Source organism: Tetrao urogallus, assembly GCF_951394365.1.
Source record: "Tetrao urogallus genome assembly, chromosome: 3".
In the NCBI taxonomy this organism is placed as follows: domain Eukaryota; kingdom Metazoa; phylum Chordata; class Aves; order Galliformes; family Phasianidae; genus Tetrao; species Tetrao urogallus.
In genome coordinates, this window is record NC_136815.1 from 17,132,024 (window position 1) to 17,153,760 (window position 21,737).

At 34.9% G+C, this 21,737-nt stretch overlaps 1 protein-coding gene across 2 annotated transcripts in view; it reads right to left on the reverse strand.

Moving 5' to 3' along the window:
• EMC2 (ER membrane protein complex subunit 2) overlaps positions 1–21,737 on the reverse strand; it is a gene marked incomplete at both ends in the record, with an annotated part of 36,300 nt that overhangs the window by 1,351 nt on the left and 13,212 nt on the right. For both annotated transcript variants that reach the window (XM_079533502.1, XM_079533503.1), the window contains 5 exons: positions 5,027–5,131; positions 6,735–6,845; positions 7,991–8,072; positions 10,378–10,437; positions 10,609–10,694. In XM_079533502.1, coding sequence (XP_079389628.1) covers positions 5,027–5,131; positions 6,735–6,845; positions 7,991–8,072; positions 10,378–10,437; positions 10,609–10,694 — 444 coding nt within the window. The remainder of the gene's footprint in view (positions 1–5,026; positions 5,132–6,734; positions 6,846–7,990; positions 8,073–10,377; positions 10,438–10,608; positions 10,695–21,737) is intronic.

A 21,737-nucleotide genomic window follows, 5' to 3' on the forward strand; every position in this document is an offset into this window, starting at 1 on the left:
ACTGATCTTGAAGAAACAGCTTCAGTACAGTAAATGAAAAGATATTTCACATGAAATAGGAAAATGAAGTTCAGTTATTGTGACAATAGTTCACAGTTAGGAGACAAACTAAAAACTCCATATTTGCACATTTCGTATTTTCAGAAGATGAACCGACATTCCCTGCTTTTTTCTAGCAAAATGTACCATGTTCCAGGTTGCAAAGTTTTCATAATGACCTGCAATAGTCAACTTTAAAGGAAAATCAAAGCTTTCTTTAGATGAGATAAGAAATTGAATTTAATGAATTCTCTCTTTTTCTTCAACCTAAACAAGAGCAGTCCTAAGCTGATACTTGGGGAGGTCCAAGCCTTTCATCAAAACAAGCTAATGTAAAACCAGAACACAAAATCTTCCACAGGAGAATTGCTTCTTATTCAAAGCACTTCCAAAACAAAATAAAGAAGCAGAGGAGTCTGAATATACTACGGTCTAACATCACGTTTGGTAGGACATACAGAAAGCAGGCAGAGGAAAGCTTGAAAATAAGAATTGTATTTATTTTACTTCTCTTTAGAGATGCTGAAAACAAAACTGACACAAGATATTAGCTTAAAAACACTACTTGTTTGTTTCAGGAGCGGCTGCCTTCATGATATTGACATGTACTTTAAATGGAACAAGTAAAATCAAACTCTGCATCATAACAAACGCAAGTATACTTGGACATCTAATCACTTCAAATTTACCCTGACGAACAATTATTTTGTCTATTCTGCCATTACACAGCAATTTGACTGATTGAGCCGGAATCCATTGCTTAAAATCAAGATTTAATTTTCTGTTTCCCAAATGGTTTGTAACAAAATCACCTCTCCAACCATAAATTCCATGTGGATTGCTAACATAGAAAAATTCAGCAATGTACCAAAGCAGTCTATATCTGAAAAACTACTACAAATAGGATCACATTTAAGATTTTTGTGAGCATTAATCAACCTTCCCGGCCTCTGCTGAAATGCTTTTACCAGAAGACATGTTAAACTAATTACTTAATTGAAGAGCACCAGAGGTAGCCACAGTTTGTTCCAATGTTAAAACAACAGTGGGACTCATGTTCTCAGTCACAAAATGACAGGCTTCTTCACAGGATCAGCACAAACTGAATAATCCAGAGTTTTGCAGTGATAAAGCAATGCAAAACTAAGCTCGAACTTACAACAGTTCTTCAAATAATCAGTATCTATTTTTTTTTTTCTTCTCACTCACTCAAAATTAAGCCTAGAGAATGACAGTGTTAGCAGCCAGCATTTCCAGATGCAAGTAGCAGCCCTAGCTACAAAACCTGACTACTTCACCTCCTAAGTTAGGCATAGATGAGAAGCAGTAGTCAGCATGCATGGTTACACATATAACATCAAAATACTAACCACATAAAGCACAGCTATTTGATGCTCTTCAGAAACCAGAAAGCAAACAACACAACCCCAAACCAAACAAAATTACCCCTAACTATTTTTATCACATTTTTCTGTAGAAACACTGTTTTACAGTCTGGCAAAGGTAAAAATATGGTTTTCTTTTTACACACAAATATTGATTTTAAAAATGACAATAAACTAAAGCATTCCTCGGATTTCAAACAAGAATGCACAGGGAAAGCAAAAATCAAGTGCCAAAGGAAACTACCTGTCACAAAACAAACTAAAATGAAGGGAGCAGTAAAAATATTTCAAGTAAATGGTATGAAAAACAACAACAAAAAAACCGATGGTACTACAGCCAGTGCTGAATTGAAAAAAAATAAAGCAGGTTTTCAGAATTACTATTTGTATTGCTGGTGCTTCAAGTACAAAATCCAGACTCAAAATGGGAAAAAATCTTATTGCAAGACAACTGCTTGAAAGCAATTTTAAAGTCACAAATGCATATAATTTGACTTGGCACCCATGTCAGGATTCTAAATGCATCTCATCCTCTAGACTATGACTCAAGGAAAAACTGCATTCAACAGCGTAAGAAGGTCCAACTAATAAAAGAAGTTGATGCCAAGCTCAACAGACTCTTAAGGGTCTCATTTCACTTTGCAGAGAGCTTTGGATAACGCAAGGAAAAGTGAGGAGAATTTACAGAGACAATATAAGTAACTAGCTTATAACCTGGCTAGACGATCCTCCACTACTGGAGGGAGCCTGTGAGGGCTTTCACTGGCAAATGCCACAGACGATTCATCCTGATGTCTGAAAGCTGACAACTTCCAACCATTCAACAAACTAGGGGAGCAACACATCAGAGTACTGACTCGTAGAGGAAAGTGCCACCCACCTACTACATCACCAGACACTGTTTGCTGTAGCAGTTGGTGTAAGTCCCTGCCATGAAAACTGGAGTGGCCAAGCCCTCCGAAATCATGTCAGAGCAACAAGCTCAGTAGGGCAGGGCTGAGGTAATCCTGTCCAGCTTTGGTCACTAGAGCTTCTCATGGTACTCTGAAGATGAAGGGTGTGTCCACAACAGTTACTCACCAAATTCTAGGCTGACATAGATATGATTTTCTGCATGGCTAAACTCCCTCTATAATTCCAGCTGGATATGGTGCTTGTCACTTTATGTTCCAAACAGCTAAAATGAGCAGCTAAACTATGCAATGCATCACAAAAGTATGAAGTCAAAGAACTTACGACACGTGTTTTAATGTCCTAGTTGTCTTAATGTGACCCGTGCTGCTAAGCATCAATCAAATATTCGTCACATAAATTCCAAAATAACTTCACAGAAACACTGAAAGTATGCTTTCCAGTAAAAAATTAAAAGAACAATGCAAGTATTCATATTTCCTTAGAGACTGTGATGCTAACAGAAAGCCATGTGGGGGAATAAAAAAAGATTATTTCCCTCCAAGTCAAGTAACTACAAACTATCATTTACACTTTTGTTATAATGAGGATATGGAGATGCATTTCTAGGTTTCAGTCTTGGTATGCCAGCAACCCACAGCCAACACTGACTTTATGCTCTCATTCTGATGTACCCTGAAGGAGGCCATTTCCCAGAAGAGCTAAGGGATGTCTACCCGCACTTTCAACCATAAAACTTCGTCATAACACTCCCTTAAAACATATGTTTACAACTCCCCTAATCTAAGCAGGTTGTTTTATTAAGACGTAAAGCATGGAATAATAGTTTTCACTTAAAATTCAGACATCTTTTAAAACTTGTTTTATTCGTCAATGGCAAATTTAGCGTGTATTCTACTCTTCAATTTTTTATTTGGTTTTCCCTCACAAATCCTGCAATACTTATGTTTTCCATCAATAATGTTCTTACTAGAACATCAGACATACTGAAGTCAAAAGAAGTCATTCTTATTTATGGGAAATGAGATGAAGGTTGTAATTTGTACACACCTTCTTGTCATGAACAGGTACGTGGTTGATTAATCAAGCATAAAAACTCATTTAAACAGTAAAACAGAGAAAGAAAGCTTATGCATTCAAGTAGAAAAAGCTTAATTATGTCCTCAGACACAACATATTTCCCACAAAACTGCTTCTAAAGAGATATTCCTCACAGTAAAGTACAGTCAGAAGCCATAGGCTTAATCAGGGGAAGTGAAAACTACTTTAAAATTGTAATACGTCAGGAACATGTCAGTCACAAAAGTTGCACTTTTGGCAGTGGATTGACACAACAATACTAGGAAAACTGCACTGGTCATAAAGGAAAATCCTAATTTAATTTAGTAATAGATGAAGCTTGTCAAAAAGCCACTTGGCAGCATTAACTTTGAACAGCAGCAGTAAAATAACTATTGGATTCTGAAATATTACAGACAGAAATGAACAATTACATGCAAGTAAAGTCTCCTCATTTAAACCCAACATTTTTGCTCAGAAAAAGAGTTCTGTGAAGAACTGAACCGTTTGTTATAGATGCTAAAGCTCATAAACATAAGCTTTGATTGCTAGATCATTGAGAATATCTGTAAGGAGTTAAATAGACATAATATGTTTGGGACGGAAGGACAGAAGAACCTACTAGTTAAAATGTGTTTTCATTCACAATTGGAGAGGGAAAAAAGTAAACAAAAGTAAATCTAAATGTTTATACATGACTTCTCAAATACCTGAAAAAACTCCTGATGACTTTAGTATGCTTTGAATGTGGCCTAAAAAGTCTACATTTTCACAGTTTTACAGATAAACTGTCCCTAAGGTAATTATTAGAAACATAGAATCATAGAATCACCAAGGTTGGAAAAGACCTACAAGACTATCCAGTTCAGCTGTCCACCTACCACCACTGTTCTCAATAAACCACAGAAGCACCAAGGTTGGAAAAAACCTCTAAGATCATCCAGTCAACCATTTGCCTATCACCAATATTTCCCATCATGTCCTTCAGTACAACAACTAAAATTTCTTGAACACCTGCAGGGACGGTGACTCCATCACCTCCCTGGGCAGCCTGCTGCAGCACCTGACCACCCTTTGGGAAAAGTAACATTTCCTATTGTCCAACCTGAATCAAGAGGCATTTAGCAATGCCCTCACGAATGTGCTTTAACTTTTGACTAGGCTGGATGACCTTTGAGAGCCCATTTCAATTAAACTATTCTATTCTATTTAAAGTATGATTTTAATAATAATATTCCTTAAGATTAAATTGAAAGAAACCAAAATTCTAAAATTTTAATTTGATTTCTAGTGAAGAAGTAGATAACCAAGTAATTTTTAGAATTAAGACATACTAAATTTTACTAAAATACTAACTCTAGAACTGAGTCTTGGAAGTCAGCATTACAGTATCCATTTAATTAAAAAAAGAAATGTATAAAACTTGTAAGTAATATAAATTAATAACTGTAAAGTATCAACCTTTTATTAAGTAGGGCTTCCAGGAAAACAAACAAGTAGAATGCAAGAAACTCCAACAAATTAAATCAATTTACACCTATCATATGTAACCCACTGAACAGCAGTTGATAAAAGTGCAGGAAAGAACTACAGAAAATATTAAGAGCATCAGAAAATAATTAGATACTAACCTGGTAGGCTCTATTTATTTGATTTGCTGCCCAGCTGGCGTATTTCATATTATCTTTTTTCATTTTTGCACTTGCTTTTGGATTGGAGGCAATATGGCTTGCAGACTAGCAAAAAAAAAAGTAGAAAAACAGTACAATTACGAAAAGTATGTGCATGAAAATAAATAAATAAGTAAAAACTACTAGCTGGTAGATAGCATCCAATTAAGAATTATCTAAACTATTTAAAATACTTTTTGTTCTAATTCACTAAGCCAGACTTAAGTCCGGTTATGTACCGAGTTAAGAACAGAATCTGGACATAATCAGTTAATTTCCTAAACTAAACGTTACAAACTATTTTTTCCCATTTGATGTATCAGAGAAGATATAAAATGCTCTGTTCCTGCATCCAATAGCCATTTTTCTCTGCAACATTTGGAAAAAAGAAAGTAGTTATAGTGTGCTGGTACTCTTCAGAGGTTCACCATCCTGCGGAAAAGTGCATGATTTTAAATCCCTTTCAAGAAGTTACCTTCGTGTGTTAATAATTTTGTGGAAAAATGGGCAAGAATTATAGCTTAAGAGTACTTCAGTGAAGAAAACAGACAATAAATGCATAGATCAGCTTCTTCAAGTTGCAGAAAATATCTACTCTCAGTGCATTTCTAAATTAATGCAATGCTCCAGTGATTGGTCTAAGAGTTACTCAATGTAAAACAAGCACAGAAATCAGAAAGGTCAACCCCTGTGGAGGCTACTAAGGAGGAAAGGGGTAAGAACACACACACAGATCTCATAACAAAAAAACAACAAATGTACAGATGTGTATTTATCTCCAGCAAGAGCACAGAAAATAATGCAAATTTTATTGGCTGATACTATGTGAGCAGACTTGCTGTGGAAATTTTGCTGCAATCTGGTTATCCTGTCCAGTAAGTACAAAAGAACTAGCATATGCTCTGCTTGTCAGAAAGGCATTACACTACATAGATAACAAAAGAGAGTTGGTATCTGGCGATGAAATTACACTGGGGCACAAGTGAATTCATAAACACAGGGATTTACAGACATTTAAAGAGGATGAAGATGGATTAGCCTAAGTCACCTACTAGTATTGTGCAAGTGAAGCCTCTGGGAATACTGAAGCCCAAAAGGGCTTGACATAAATGAAAATTCTTACAAATAATAAAAATGACTGATAAAATATTTAAAGAATGAGCTGATCTTTGATGAAATTGACTTGAAGGATGATTTGATAGCTTAAGATAGTTAAACTTGGAAGACGGCTATATCAATCAGTGATCAAATTATGTGAACAAAGACAAGAAGAACAAGAAGTAAAAAAAAAAAATTTGAATTTATATAGGGAAAGCATAGGAAGCCAAGACTTTGCTTCCACAGGAAAACATTTTCAAAAGCAACTGAAAATTACAGTTCAAGCTTCTTAAAAAATGCTTTGAAAATTGATTTAATGAAGTATCATTACCCCACCTGGGATTGGGAGTCAAGATACATATACTGGAATACAGAAACTAGCTTTAATATCTTTTTATCACTTTTGATCACTGGCATAATGCTGTTCATACCCTACAGTTTACACGATTAACACTGTTATTAAATACTATGTTAAACCAAAAAGAAGAAAATACAGCAAATGCCAAAGGATGACACACATGCAGTAAAGATTACAAAACGTTAACATGAGGAAAAAAATAATCAAACTCACCATGTAAAGCCCAAACAAAGCTCTCATATTTCTGTTGTTAAGTTTCAGTGCTTGTGCAAAATATTTTCTTGATAGCTCTAGGTTTTCAAGCCCCCCTTGAGTATATTTAACCTGTAAAAACAATAGGCTCCTGAAAGTTGCACATCATCCATATTTTCAGGCATCCACTCTTGATTCAAAGATACTGTGAAACTTCTTGTCAGGTTTGTTTGACATGATATTCCAGGTGAGTTCTACCAAAGGCCAAACACTGGCTTGGGAAAAAACTTGAACTCTTTTCAGTGAATTAATGTAAAAATATTTAACTGTAGGGAAAACCAACATTAATTTAAATCAGCTGCTATACAAATAGATAGTGATTATTTTGCACTTTCAATACTTACAATCTTGGGATAGTCTCTTATGAAATTACAATGGACTTTCAATCTAAATCTAAGTTCTGACAATTATGAATCTAAATCTAACTCTAAATTCCTTCAGCACAGCATTACAACAGTAGGCAACACATTGTCCTTCATTAGCTATTTACTGAAAAATAGTACACAAAGTTTAAAGATCACTCCATTATTTTTTCTATTAATTTTGACTGCTATTAGAGTCAAAACAAAAGGAGAGAACTATTAGAAGTCATGCTTCATAGTTTTTCTATGACAAGGCTATGCCAACTTTCAAGTTTTGATGCTAACTCAATTTTATCCATGCTAACAAAACAAATCAAATCCATTCCAAGTAATTAAAGCATAATTTAGGAAGAAAAAATCACACATCTGAAAAATGGTTATGACTGTCTAAAATTCTAGAGGTACGACTTCAGAGGATCCTCTCTTCACACAGTGAGTGCTCTTTCAGGCAAAATTTCCTATGTGAAGGATTCCAAAATCTAGCTCCACAGTACTAGATAATATATTATAGCTTCATAGTTATGATACATAGTCTTCCAATACTGTGGAAAATTTTAAATTCTAATGCAGTTAATTTGAAAAGTGAATAAACACTTCAACGAGAATAGCCTATTTAAAAGGAATTTTTATCTTCAGTAATTCCTGCCTCGACTCTTATTTATAGTTCAGTCACAATGAGTAACAAAACAGCTTTCTTAGTGTGGAAGCTCTTTGAGAAGTTACCATTCACTGCGCGCAGTCTTAAATCTCCTAGGGAAAAATTAAATACATTTTTATTCCATTTTCACTGCTTCAGTAACAAAAAAAACCCCAGAATATGTATTCAAACATAACTGATTTTTCAGAAATACTCACTTCAGCATACTGCTGACAATATAAGTGGTTGTGTGGATTAGTCATCATAAGCTCCTCTAAGCAGAAGGCTGCTTTTGCATAGCTGAAGAATATAATAACAGCAACATAAAAATGAAACAGTGCACAGCTTACTTCAGTTTCTTTACAGTACAATAAAAGGAGCCCTACTTGTTTTGTAACTCCCCATGACTCACAATGTAAAGAAATGTTTTAAGTGATGTTTGAAACCACAATTTTTTTACATTAAAAACAGTTTTAATACATATGGAAAGCAGAAATATTTAGCCTTTTTTACTAATAAGTGTCATTTCTTATTAACAAAAGTAGTAAGTAGAAACAGCGATTATGTAACAGAAAACACAACACAAAGTAGTTCTTATTTTTTTCCTGCAAGATTTTTCAGCTACATGGTGATTCATACACCACACTGTACATCAGAACTTGGTTACTGTCATCAGTCAGCTACCTACTCAGACTCAACCACAGAAGTGTGGTCAAAAACCCTTCAGAACAGTAGTAAAAGTCAGGCGGTCTAAATATATGTATATGAAAACAGCACTACCCCAGTCCAAATAACAGCATGTTATCATTGTAAAAGAAATTCTAGTATTCATTCTTTAAATGAAAGCCCTCCAAAATAAATTACAAAGATGATCTTATATGTTTGTTTGGGTTAACAAAAATCGTAGCTTCACAATCTTTCAGCTAACAGGGTTTCCTTAAGAATTTGCAGGATATTACAGATATGATAGAATTGATGCTCATAGCTTAAATGATGTGATGCTAAAATTCAGAGAGACCAAGTTTATAACTCCTGTGTTGGTAGATACAACAAGAAGAATATTAAAACACAGTCAAATCTTATTTCCTAGAACAAGCAAACCGTGGGGTTTTCATTGTAACAGTCAGGTATATATCTCAAAAGTTAATTTGGAAATAAAAGGATAATAATCTGACTCTGCAAAAGCAGAAGCCACACTCCTTACATCAAAACAAAACATGGAAGTAAGGATTACATACATCTTGTTAATTTAGGCATGTTTATAAACAAAAGTAACACCGTGGTGAATTCACCAGTAAGGCAGAATTTCTGATACTGCTGAACAACTGATAATCCAGTTGTTTTTTCTCAATTAGCAATTAGTTGCTTTTTTAGACAAGATTCATTTTCTTTTATCTACATCAAAATAATTATAATAATAAATGATGCTTATAAAGGAAACAGCACAGTCAATTTTTTCAATGAACTGGAGAAAGTTCAGCTTTTTTACTTTTGAATTACAGCCCAAGGCAAATACAAGCAAAACCAATTTCTTTCTCAAGTTTTATTACACAATTTTGTAATAAAGACTATAGCAAAAAAAAAAAAAAAAAGGAAAAAAAGGGAAAAAAAAAAGAAAAAACTGTAATGGGATACGTATGTTTGCCCCATTGCATCATGCACAAAGAGATTTCACTGCTTGAATGTATTTCTAAACATATACATATATTCAATATTTAATTATTCCATAAGTCAGCATTTGAAAGAGTTTAGCAGATGCTTTCTTTACGAATGGGGTAAATAGTGGACAATTTTTTCATCATAGTGAGAAAGGCTATTTCTTTCTGGAGAATGTGGTTCACTACTAGAAAGGAAGGAAGGAAACAATGTGGTATAATTCAGCTGGGCTGAAGAACTAAAGAAGTGAGGGAAAAAGATACGCCTTTGGGTGGAGGTTAGAATTAATACTGTGATATTAGAAAACTTGCACTAAGGCTTTGAGCTAATCCTCTCACACTGGGATTTCCTCCTGTCACTGCAGCAATAAAAAAAGCTAACAAAAACATTAAACATCCAATAAGCAAGTTACAACAACATCCAGCATTCTTCATTGCACTGGGTTTTGTACCCAGGCGACCAAATTCCTCCAACTTTGGATCCATGCTTTATTCATTTATTTTTTAAAGGTTACTAAAAGTTCCTGCAGAGGTAGGCTAATTGAAAATAAGAGTATTACACATAGTTTGCTGTGATCAATTGTTTTTAGAGGCAAAGAATTTAAAATCTATACCCAGTAAAAAACATCACTTGAAAGAAAAATTAGAGAAAATGTGTGCTGTGTGCTGTTTCTTGCTACACTTAAAACATTAAAAAAAAAAAAGATTTAATAAATGCCTGAAACATACAAGTAATTAATGAAATTTCTTCTGTTTTAAAATCAAATATCTTATTAATGACCTAGCAGTCTGACAAGTCTGTTAATTATTTCCTGAGAAAGTCTGTTATATTGGAAATGAGACTCCATACTTTCTACCATCAGTTCTTCAAAACAATCACTGAGGTCTCTCACTTGCACAGAGCATATTTCAATTTAACGTTTTTTATGAAGACTTTGCAAACAACTTACTCATGTTCATTGATGTAAAGTTCTGCAAGTTCATGCCAAGCTTCCTGGTCTCCAACAAATCTGTACAGAAAAGACAAGAGAGGAAAAAAGGCAGAAAGAAAAAATGTGTAGAGGGATTCTGTAAATGACCAACATGGAAGGAAAAGCGCAAATCAAATGCAAATTCCATTTTAATTAAAAAGATTTATGAGAATAGGCAAAACACAATCTGTATTCTTGTGAGACACTCACTGTTCCAGATACTCATTCAGCTCTCGGATGGCCTCAAGATTTTTCCCCTGGGCTTTTCGAATGGCAATCTTACGCTTCCTTGCTGCCTATGGGTTGACATTAATAAAGGATTAGGGTCTCATAATTCCCTGGGTTTTTGTAAAGAAAGCAATTTGACTGTGCAAATTATTATCTCAATACCAGTGGAATTCCACTGCAGAACAACTGCTAGGTTGGAGTTTATAAACATACCCTATGACATCCCACTGAGGGACTGAAAACCTTTTCTTACAATCACATTATGTATGCTGTTCTTTGGAGGCACAAACTGTATGCATTATTTCATTCAAAGAAATGACTGTCCAGATTCTGATAATTAGAAAACAGCAGGAGATGCTAATCTGCAGCCATTCCAAAGGCCCCCACCTTGTCATTCACAAGGTCCAAGACTATAGAGGAGATGTGGTGACCGAGTTTCAGAGACTCCCATAGATACATTTTGGTTGCCACTGTATAAATATGGCTTTCAGCCATTTTGAAAGATTCTCATCAAAGTGCTAAACGCCATCTTTAATTGCTATTGAATATACACCAAGTGCATGAACAAGCTTCTCATCACTTTTGGAGCACAAAGTAGGCCTTTCAATGTAATCAGAATATGAAAAAGCTGTTTTGATGGCAAACACAAACAGTACTTCAATATGTGGGCAGAATATGTACTTCATCAGAAACAATGTAAAAACGAACAATAATTATACTGTACTGAAATTTTGAACTCCATTAGACTTCTTACGAACCACCAGGAGAAAAATATATACAGCATTTTAATAGCTAATTACTATATTCCAGCCTCCAAAATACATTGGTTACACAGTCTCCTGACCTCTAGCAGTTTTAAATCAAGGTGCACTTAAGGTGTAATTCAAACCAACAGACATCTTTCCAGTAGTCTAACAGAGTCTGGAGCAAACAGCAATATACCTCCACCAGTCTGAAAGTCATCAGATCTGGAATCTGACAGAATAAGAGTTCCAAATTCCAGCTTAACCTGCCTCAAAGAGCACCATGGGCCAAATGCCGTGCTTGTAAGCCCTGCTCCCTGGGTGATCACAACTGCTGTCAGACACGAGAAGACAGATGGTCTGTTTTGCATGATGTATCTGCACGTACACACACACTTAGATGCCTTTTGTCCATGAGATAATTATATTCATGAAAAACTTGTACATTGTTCCTGTAATAGTCCCACTGTTTATTCCCCCCATAACTCTCAGCCCACTTCATTCCTTACAGAGAGGTTATTCAGTTGGGTATAGTCTTACAGAAGCCTTGACTGCACAGAAACAGATAGTTCTCACATTAGTTTCTTCATGATGAACCTTCCTAAGATTACACTCACATATACCCTGAAAGAGTTTGTGTATTTTTACAGTGTTTTAAATATGTCTGTTCTTTTAAGTAATTTCTTATTCTTAAATGGCATTTGACAGAATGTCATTTCTCTTGGAAGAACACTGCAGTGCATGCATCATTTATGTAAACTACTTGAAGTAACATAAGAAATCAGCATAACCAGAGATGTTTTTAATGCTAACTGTGAATTTATTCTTTCCTTTGAGTTTGTTCACTTCCCCAAGAGCATATACTCATTGCAAATCCAGTGAAAACAATTCAAGGAAAAAATATTTCACTCTTCAGTTTAAACACACAGCAGAGGTAGAGAAAGAATCCCTAAAAACAAGAAGAATAATTAGGATACAGGCAGCATGGTGGGTTTACCCACAGTCGCTTTGTTATCCATTGCGCCTCTGTCAAACTGCCACATGTGAAATGACATTCATCTTTCTACTTTTACTGGGAGACATTTGGCTAAAATCCAAAACTGACTCTGGAAGTTTTAACTGCTGACCACATTTATCGCCGCAGCAATAGTGTGCGCTGTTTATTTTATTAGAGAGCTTTTAAAAGAAAGATAACAGCATAATTAAACTTTCTTAAAGTTTTTTTTGTTAAGTGTAACAAGAAACAGATAACATGTTTATCAGCTGCTACTATTACTAAACCAAAAAAAAAAAAACCCACCTCAAATCCCAAAACACCAACTCGGTGACTATCCCATTTTATGAAGAGAGTTGCATGAAGCAGATCGTTACCCTCGTTACCACTGCCATGGGGGAAGTGCTGCAGCAGCATTAAAACTGCCCGCCCAGGGCTGGGATTACCCACAGCAGGAAACCCCAAAGAAGAGGGAGTGGGATAACCGCATAGAAGGCAAAGGAGCACAGCCTGAAATAATGGCTTACAAAGACAGAAGGTTTTTTCCAGGTGACAGACTAGCTACTTTAAGATGTAACTTTTGGACTGAAAATTCAGTTGCTATTTTCAAAATTTTAGGGGAAAAAGGAGCCATCAAAAGACAGATAAAAAAATAAACTGAGAACTGAAATAATAATCTGTTTAATATATAAAATCAAACGACGCATCTGACAGCTTCATTTGCAATGACAAATAGGAACACTCTACAAATGAGCCATCTTCCTATTTCATTTCTAACGTAAATCCTTCAATTGCACGGAAAGGAAGTCCTTCAAATGTGCCTGCAAACAGATTCTCTCCATGGCTGTTTTATTTCTTAACCACAGTACTCCCAAATAACATAAATCACTGTAACAACAAGATGTAATTAAGGACAAGCTACAACTATTCCTCATCAAAGATTTCAGCTGATGTTTACCTATAACAAAAATGTCATGTAATATAATCAAGCATCAAGGGTAAAGGGGTTAGACATAATGACCAAGTTCTGATGGTAACATTTCAGAATAAGACAAATTATACATACTTCTAATGGAGATTATTTGCTTCTAAACTGCACATAAAATTTCTTCAAAATAACACATTTTGTTTCATATTTGAAAAAAGTAGTGCTTACAACTTGCAATTTCAATCCCTTTATCAAAATTAAAACAGCTTCTGGGCTTGAAATCTGCAGTCTCCTCACTCTCATGCACACCTTCAGAACAGCTGGGGTAATTCAGTTTATTTACAAAGAACTCTTCTTTGAGGAAGACACACATTCAAACAGGTGCTAACATTCAAAGGAGAATCTGGGAACTGGAAGCACAGAGTGTTTTGAACTGGCTCAGAATTTTTATAAGTATTAAAAATAGCTGGGAATTAAAACACAAGGTTGTTCTTTTTTTTTTTTTTTCTTTTTTTTTTTTTTGTAATTTTTTTTTTAAGGAAATTCATATCACTTTTTAATCACAAATAAAAATGTAACAAAAACGTTCTGAACACGCAGCCAAGAGACATACATGTAAGGCAGGTGGTTCAGTAGAAGAGATCCAGATTGTTCAGATCTGTGATCCCAAGGAGTCTTAGGACTGATTGAAAGATAAAGACCTAGAAGCAAAACAGCATTGCTTCAGCTGTATTTACAGACTACTCTCCCATCATGCTTTCTAGCTCTTCTTTAAATACCATAAAACTATCAGATTTTTTTTTTAATAATATAAATAAAGAATGAAATTCAGTATGACTTCAGGAGTGCCTGCTTTAAGAAAATCAAGCATGAGAAGGCCTGCACTAAAATCAGATGTGGGCGATTTTGTATGCTGTAAACTTCTAATTCTTCTTCTGATTTATGCTCTAAGTCCCTGTGTGCCACAGTTTCCCCCTCAGTGAGCAGGGCCTCACGTCCAGGCAGCTCCCTGAGCATCTTGAGGAGAGTGGGGTAAGTAAAGGCACACAGCGTGTCATCTTCTCTACTTCCATCAATTTAAACAAGCTGCTTTACTGTGCCGAACCACCACCAATGCCAACAGTCACTTTGCCAGACAAAAACTGGTTACTTTTCAGAGAAAAAGTAGATTCTCACCCATACTATAGATTTACCTGGCAGATTTTATACATGCAATTCATTACCTGTTTTAACATCAGTAGAACTATTTTCAACAACCTGATTTGAGATTGTTTTGAAATTTACAGAGCATAGTGAGATGTAACAATTCTGTTAAAAAAGATAGAAAAATGACATTCACATCTTACTTCCCAGCTCTTTAAAAAAGTAAGATTTTTAAGAACCAGTCTGACGCAAAAACAAACTGAATCCATTTCCACCTTACCTAAAAAAAATAACAAAAAAAAAGACAAAATGTTCTGTGTTGCAACAAGATACGCAGTGACTGCATAGAACATACAATATGGTATTCGCCCGATCCATTTTCCAGGGTTTAAAACAAAATATTGGAATGGTTATTGACTGATTCTGTAAATCCAGCATTCTTAATGGAAAGACATATGACATCTTAAAGAAACACTTATACCGTAATCAGTATCATCTGGACTGAGGTACTTTACTACGTCACATTTATTAAACCACAAACCCTTCCAAGCTATTTCTTTTAAAGACAAATAACCCCCAATCTGGCAGAAGTACTAATCTCCCATTTGTCATGATTCCTTTTAATTGGCATTAAGTAGACTCAAAGTGCAGTGAAGATTTGAACATTTATCAACTTCTGCATTTGATTAGTAAACCATGCCATAAGTTGTCTTTTTTAATGATTTAACAACTTAGAAAAGGTGCATTAGTCTAAGAGTCTGACATTAAAATACTTTCCTTCAAATTGCAAAATGCAAATCAAAACAAAGGTGTAAACAATTACAATGGAGTTAAAGGAATTACACAGACATCAAAAAATACCATGTAATCTGAATACAACCACAATAACAGATATGCTGTTACCAGACTTTTTTTTTTTTTTTTTTTTTTTTTTTTTTTTTTTTTTTTTTTTTTTAAGTGAACCATGGAAGAGAGTTGCAAGTTCCATGCAGGAAAGCGATTCTGACTTGAAGCAACTATGTTATGGATAGTGTCAAAGCATAAATAGCAATACTGAACACAGTTTTTTTACAGAGTTCGAGAGGCAAATCTAAGAAACAGTAGCCCATCATGTCTGCAACCAGCACACAGCAAATTGGTGGAAGCCATAAAGGCCAAAAAGCTCAGGCCTAGAATTGGAAAACAGGAAAAATGTTATTTATTAAAGGAGAGTAAGAACAAAGTAAAGCTTCCCAGATCTACTGGAGCTCTTCAAAGTGGTCACTAATGGCTTGGATCAATAGAGATCCATTTAAAAGTGAGCTTTGATTTCAAAAAGAATTTCAACGGGATCCCTCACACAGTTGTAGAGGAAACTGCCCTGGACTAGTAAGGAAAGTTCTTTGTGTGGTACATAAGTAGCTAAAAGATATCAAAAACAGTAAAGTCAGTTCTCCTCACAGAGAATCCCAGGGTCGTATGTTCAGCATAATTTTAAGTGATCTAGCACAGACTGGCTCAAGTTGATTGATGATAATGAGTTACTCAAGTCTAAAGAATAAAAGTCAATTGCAAAGAATAACATTCACAAGAACAACTGCTAGCAGGAATAAACAGACCTTGAAATTTAATCCAAATGAAGGGATGCATGCATAAAGGGTGAAACAATACTAATTTAATGAACTCAGCAAAGCTTTCTGAATTTGGCCAGTGAGGAACAATGCTGGAGTTGCAATAAGCAGTTCTATAAAATGACAGTCCAGTGTTCTGAAGATGTCTTAAAACAAAACAGAAAATCTTCCCTTAAAAACCAAACCCTGATAACGCTGGAATTATCAGAAAAGAATACAGTGCATCACTTTTCTGTTGTAGAGTTCCACAACGCTCTTGCTTTTTAATACTAATTGCAGATGTGTGCTCTCCTTTCTCGTCTAAACAATAAATATAAGTAAAAAGGACACTTGGAGAGAAACAGGATTTCAGGATACAAAATGGTAAAAAGAACTGCTAGACAGAGTAGGACTTCTCAGTTTAGAGTAATGAAAACGGCAAAAGATCCACAAAATCATGAATAAGAATGAATCAAGTCAACAGAAAACAACTGATCACAGCAGACAAAGGTAAGAAGAAAAAAAAGAAATTTGCTCCATCAGTGAATAAATGATGAAGTTTCACTGCTAAATGATACTGTAGACACATGCACAGCAAACTTACTACAAATTTAAACAAGTTCAAAAGGCAGGTAAAAAAAATATCAATGCAAAAACTTCATGAAGAGCTATAAAATATTTAGTTAACACTTCTGGCACAGGAAAACCATAACATGAAGATTAATAGAAACTGGCAGAGCAGACTAGAGCATAATGTATGACTGCCCAGTTCCTATACACTTCTTCCAGTATCTGCTATTGGTCACTGTCAAAACAAGACAAGCTAAATGCACATTTGGCATAAATTCAGGATAGCTGTTCTTATGTCTTCAAATACTTTATTTCAAGGAACAAAATCTCCACAAAGGTTTAAAAAAAGTGCTAACACCCACAAAAGGAAAACATGGGAAAAATGCTGGAATGTACTCCCCTATCTCAGTGCACTATGATTAAACAAGAAGGAAAACAAGTTTTACAAAGGCAGATGACGCTCCAACTGTCAGAAGATGAAAACTTTTCTTCAGGATCCCTGTTCTGCACCCCCAGTTTAATCACCAGACCTCCTTGGGGAACTATCCAAAGCAGCAGCTGCAGCTCTTCATATCTCTCACTAACTCCATCCTGAGTCAGGCACAGTGCCAAACTTTCTTCTTCAACTCCCCTTAAACCTACCACCATACAAACCTAAACCTGGGACTAGTTGCATCTTTCCCAGCAGGACCATCAACGTCTGTAATGAAGCATACGCGTCACTTCACAAAATTCCCTCTATTAGCAGGTATTTCATTTGGTAAGCAATTTTCCCTTTTGAAACTTAAAAGCCTCCAGTAGACAAACAAGAACTGCAAGAACTTCAATGGAGGCCTCTTCAAAATAAATGCACTGTTACTGCAGGAACTGTAAAGAATAATCACTGATCACACTATAAATAAGTATCGATGTTCAGACAGAGCTCATTATTCTTACCTTGATCAATAAAGATAAGGAATTGGAAGAAAATAAGTTACCTGTATAGTCAAGGTGGTAGTAATACACAATGATTAAAAAAAAAAAATGCTAGGAAGCTATTTATGATATCTAATTCCTGCCTTTTTACATGATACACAAAGCTAAGATTTTACTCTCATTTTTTTTCTAGTATCTGGACTCCAATATGTTTTCAGCCATCTCAAGATAGCTTGTCTAGTAAAAGAATCTCAAAATACTACAGTGTATTAACTCATGTTATCCTATAAATATACTTGTTGATCATTCCTGGAAACAGCTGTTAGCACTCTGGGTGAAGTCATGGTGTTTCCAAGTTCTTAAGTAATTTACTGTCTTGTTCTTTAAACTCCATTTTTAATTCCTCATTCAGTGAATGTTATTTTACTAGACCATGAAGGTAACAAGATTATCCACATACCCTAAGCTAAGCAAGCATATACAGTGTCTTCTTGCATTAAAAGCTTAGTTGAAAAAGTGGCAAGAATCACTCCAATGAAGACATCAGATTTTCTGGGGATTAGAATTAAGGCAGAACTGTGTGTTTTATCTCACTTTCCCCTTTTCTTGACTAAGTGCTCTGCAATCTTATTGATGGTTGAGCTGAAGTATCAAGACAAACTACAGCTGTACTAAGATGACAGTGGAGTGGTTTAGATACCAGCACAAAACTTGGACATGTGATCTCAGTTTCATTTTCACAATTAGTCTTCTTTGCACTTCTGGACAGGTCATCTAAAGAAGGGCTCAATTCATAAAAATACTTACCTATTTTATCAAAATAGATGGATGCTCATATGCAAATACTTTCCAAAAGCAGAAACCTTTGCCAGGGTACACTAATGCAAAAATGCATTCAACGTAATTTGATACAGACATGAACACACAGTTTAAAAATTATATTATCATTTAAATTCCATTACAAAATTGAAATCAATGGCAAAATTGGAAAGTCATCTACTTTGAAACTGAGTCCTAAACAATTTTGCAGAGCTGTTTTCATCTGCTCCACGCATGTTAAATGGTAGTACTGTTTCCTTTCACGTGGATGCTGCAGACAGGCAAGAAATAGAAAACCACTCCAGATACTATTTTAATTTGTAAAATTCTTATGCAAAAAAACTCATCTCAAGACATTAGGTCTTGAATATCATGTAGAAAAATATAGATATGTCAATTTTTTGAGCAGATTTCCCATTACATTTTACAAAAACTATCAAAAATTTAATTGCTACTGTAGTGTCAGGACCAGTAATGAAAGATGCTGAAAATACTGTGAAGACCACTGTACAGATTAAAAATAGCTAGGGATTAAATGTGCCATTAAATTTCATATTACAAAGTTATATGAAATTTTATCCTTCATTATCTTAATCAATACAGCTCAATAGTACCTACTAACTGAAAATACTACTGGTCATTTTAAGAATTTGCATTTTCTGGCATTTTTAAAGTAGCATACCTGAGCCTTCAGGTATATCCTCAGGAGATACGAAGTAAAGCTGTGTTCTCTTTAGTGAAATAACAGAACTACAGAACTGTTTCCTTGGTATATGCCTTCATTATTACAGCCTAAACAGTTACTGACACAATTAGTACATAACAGGTACTACAGGCAATGAGACAACTTCCACCAGTAGGTCTCAAAGCTGTTTATTGACAGAAGAAAACAAGTGCTTCAAAGTAAAGTGTTATTTTTATTAAAAAAGAAAAAGAACGAAAAAGGAATAAAAAAAAAAAGAAAAAAAAAAGAAGGAAAAATCCCAAAGACTTAAGTGTTAATACAAATTGCTCTTTTCTGATCTCCCATTTACCCTTCAAACCACCTGTTGCACTACATCTGACATCTGTTAACTAACCACCTAACTTTCTTGTACCTGTCCCTCTCTCTTTGGCGCACAGGATTTCTGCTTTCTTCCCTTTTCACTCTTCCTTTGGGATGTTCTTTCTTTTCCCATACTCACCACCTGGGTGCAACTCAGAAAAGAAACGAACCTCCCTCCTTTCTGAGCCTTTCCCACAACACTACAGCAATGAGGAACAATAGCTAGAAGTTGCTTTTTCTCTCCGTAGCCTGGGATAGATCATGCTCAATACATGTAGAAAATGTATTTAATAAAAAATTTCATCAGTTTCTACTGATATTACAAAATGAACACATTCAAATACCTGTAATTTAGACAAATGTTGGTGTTTTTCCTCATAGAATACTAAAAGTTGCATTCTACTAAGAGTTGTTTTCCTGTTAGTATCCAAGGCTTTACTCCAAAGTACAGCAGGATGAGGTCTCCCCAATAAAATAAATTAATGGCAAAAACAAACAACCAAGTCTTTTCTCCCAATCCTTATGAAAAACAACATCCTCCTTATTTTGTTCTGAGAAACAGCGTAAGTATGCTGGTCTATAAATAACTTGGCCACTGTTTGGCATCAGTATAAAGACTTTCAATTGGATACTAAATTAAATTTTAATTAATAAAAAAAGACCTGTGATGGAAAATATTACGCAGCCTTAATGGCAGAATAATCTGCCAACTACAGCTCTAATATGCTTGTATTTCATCTGAAACGGGCAAGAAAGGAAAAGGTTGCACGGCTGATTGCATTAAAATGCACACAAGTTGTGCTTTTCACAGAAGTCACATTTCATTCAAGGATACTAACCTCCTTAGAGAAGAGAGTGACTCCTACGCCTACAAGCTTTGGAAAATGAAACATGATTTCCGAAATGACAAAACTAACTTTGCTCCATTGTTACACAAATAACCTTTTTTAATACAGAGTGAAGTTTGATGGTTGAGAGGTATTGAGAATTGAGATGGTTGAGAAATACTGAGAGATTATCATATTTTAAGAATACTACTTTGAATTGTATTTTGAGAAATGAAATCTAACAATTAGTGTTAACTTCAATTTCAAAATTTGCAACAAAACCTCATCCAAAAGCACAAGTGCCCATTACATAATTTGATTTCAAGGCTCACTTATAATGGAGAAGCCTGTCAGGAATTTAAAATAAAGGATTTTTTCTTGAAAATGCTTCTCCCATTCTTCTCACCAGTTGAAACTGTCAGTTGATGCAATGTATGATTTTTGCATGATTTGTGTGAACAAATGTCTATGTTTCACTCACAGCACTTGCCAAACTGTTTAATATATATAACCAACTCCATGTGTCCACACATCAGAAGAAATTGTATAAAGTAAGGTGACTGCCAACACAAACTGAGCAACAGCTTCTTTTTAAAAATCTCGATTATTTTCCTACAGCAGTCACATGTGTGCATGGAAATAATTAACAGATAAAAGACACAAAGAAACTTACATATGTCAATTTTTCCAAACTTCATATTTAATTTTCACTTTTCAAAGGCAAGACTGAGCCAACCTATCCAACAGTTATACAGCAAGAAACTTCTGCTCTGTATTTTAAACTGCTTGCTTCTAGTCTCAGATTTTCAGAAATCCAATAAGTGATGGAAGTATTACAAAATTTACATCTTATGTTTCTAAGTATTAATGTTTTATGGATCTTAATGATTTTCTCACACAAAAAATCTAAATTAGGCATATTACTTAAACATATTACGTTCTTCTAGAAAACCATCCCAGAAACACCCTACTCAGATGACATTAGCTATGTTGAGACAGCTGAAAAGCGAAACTGACAAAAATGCACTCTTCAAAGACCTGTGGTCTAGAGATGTCACTGTAATATGGTGCTCCATTTTTCAAAGGCTTTAGCAGAAAGCCATAAAATGTGCACCTAAGTGACCTACTCTTGTGGCTTCACTGTAGATGGTTTCCTTCTCATTTTAACATTTGTGACTTTGAAGACTGAGTGTATTTTTGGGTTGCGCATTACTAAAATCTGTGAAAATACATGGCAATAATCTACTTATCTTATGTTCAAGCTTTTTGTCATAAACATCACAGACTTATTAAGATCACCTACATTTCTCTTGCAAACAAAGTTCAAGACAAACTAGTTTAGGGAAAGTGAAAACTAGGAGTGAAGAACTGAAATAGCTCTTTTTACCTACACACCAAAAAACTGTTCAGAATCAATGCTAAATGTCAGACTTTAGTCTATCAATGTTGTCTGAGAGATCAACCTGGTATTATTTCAAGATACATTGCCCTAAAAATAATTTGTCACCATCCCTTTTTTGTTAATGGTTTACTTCATG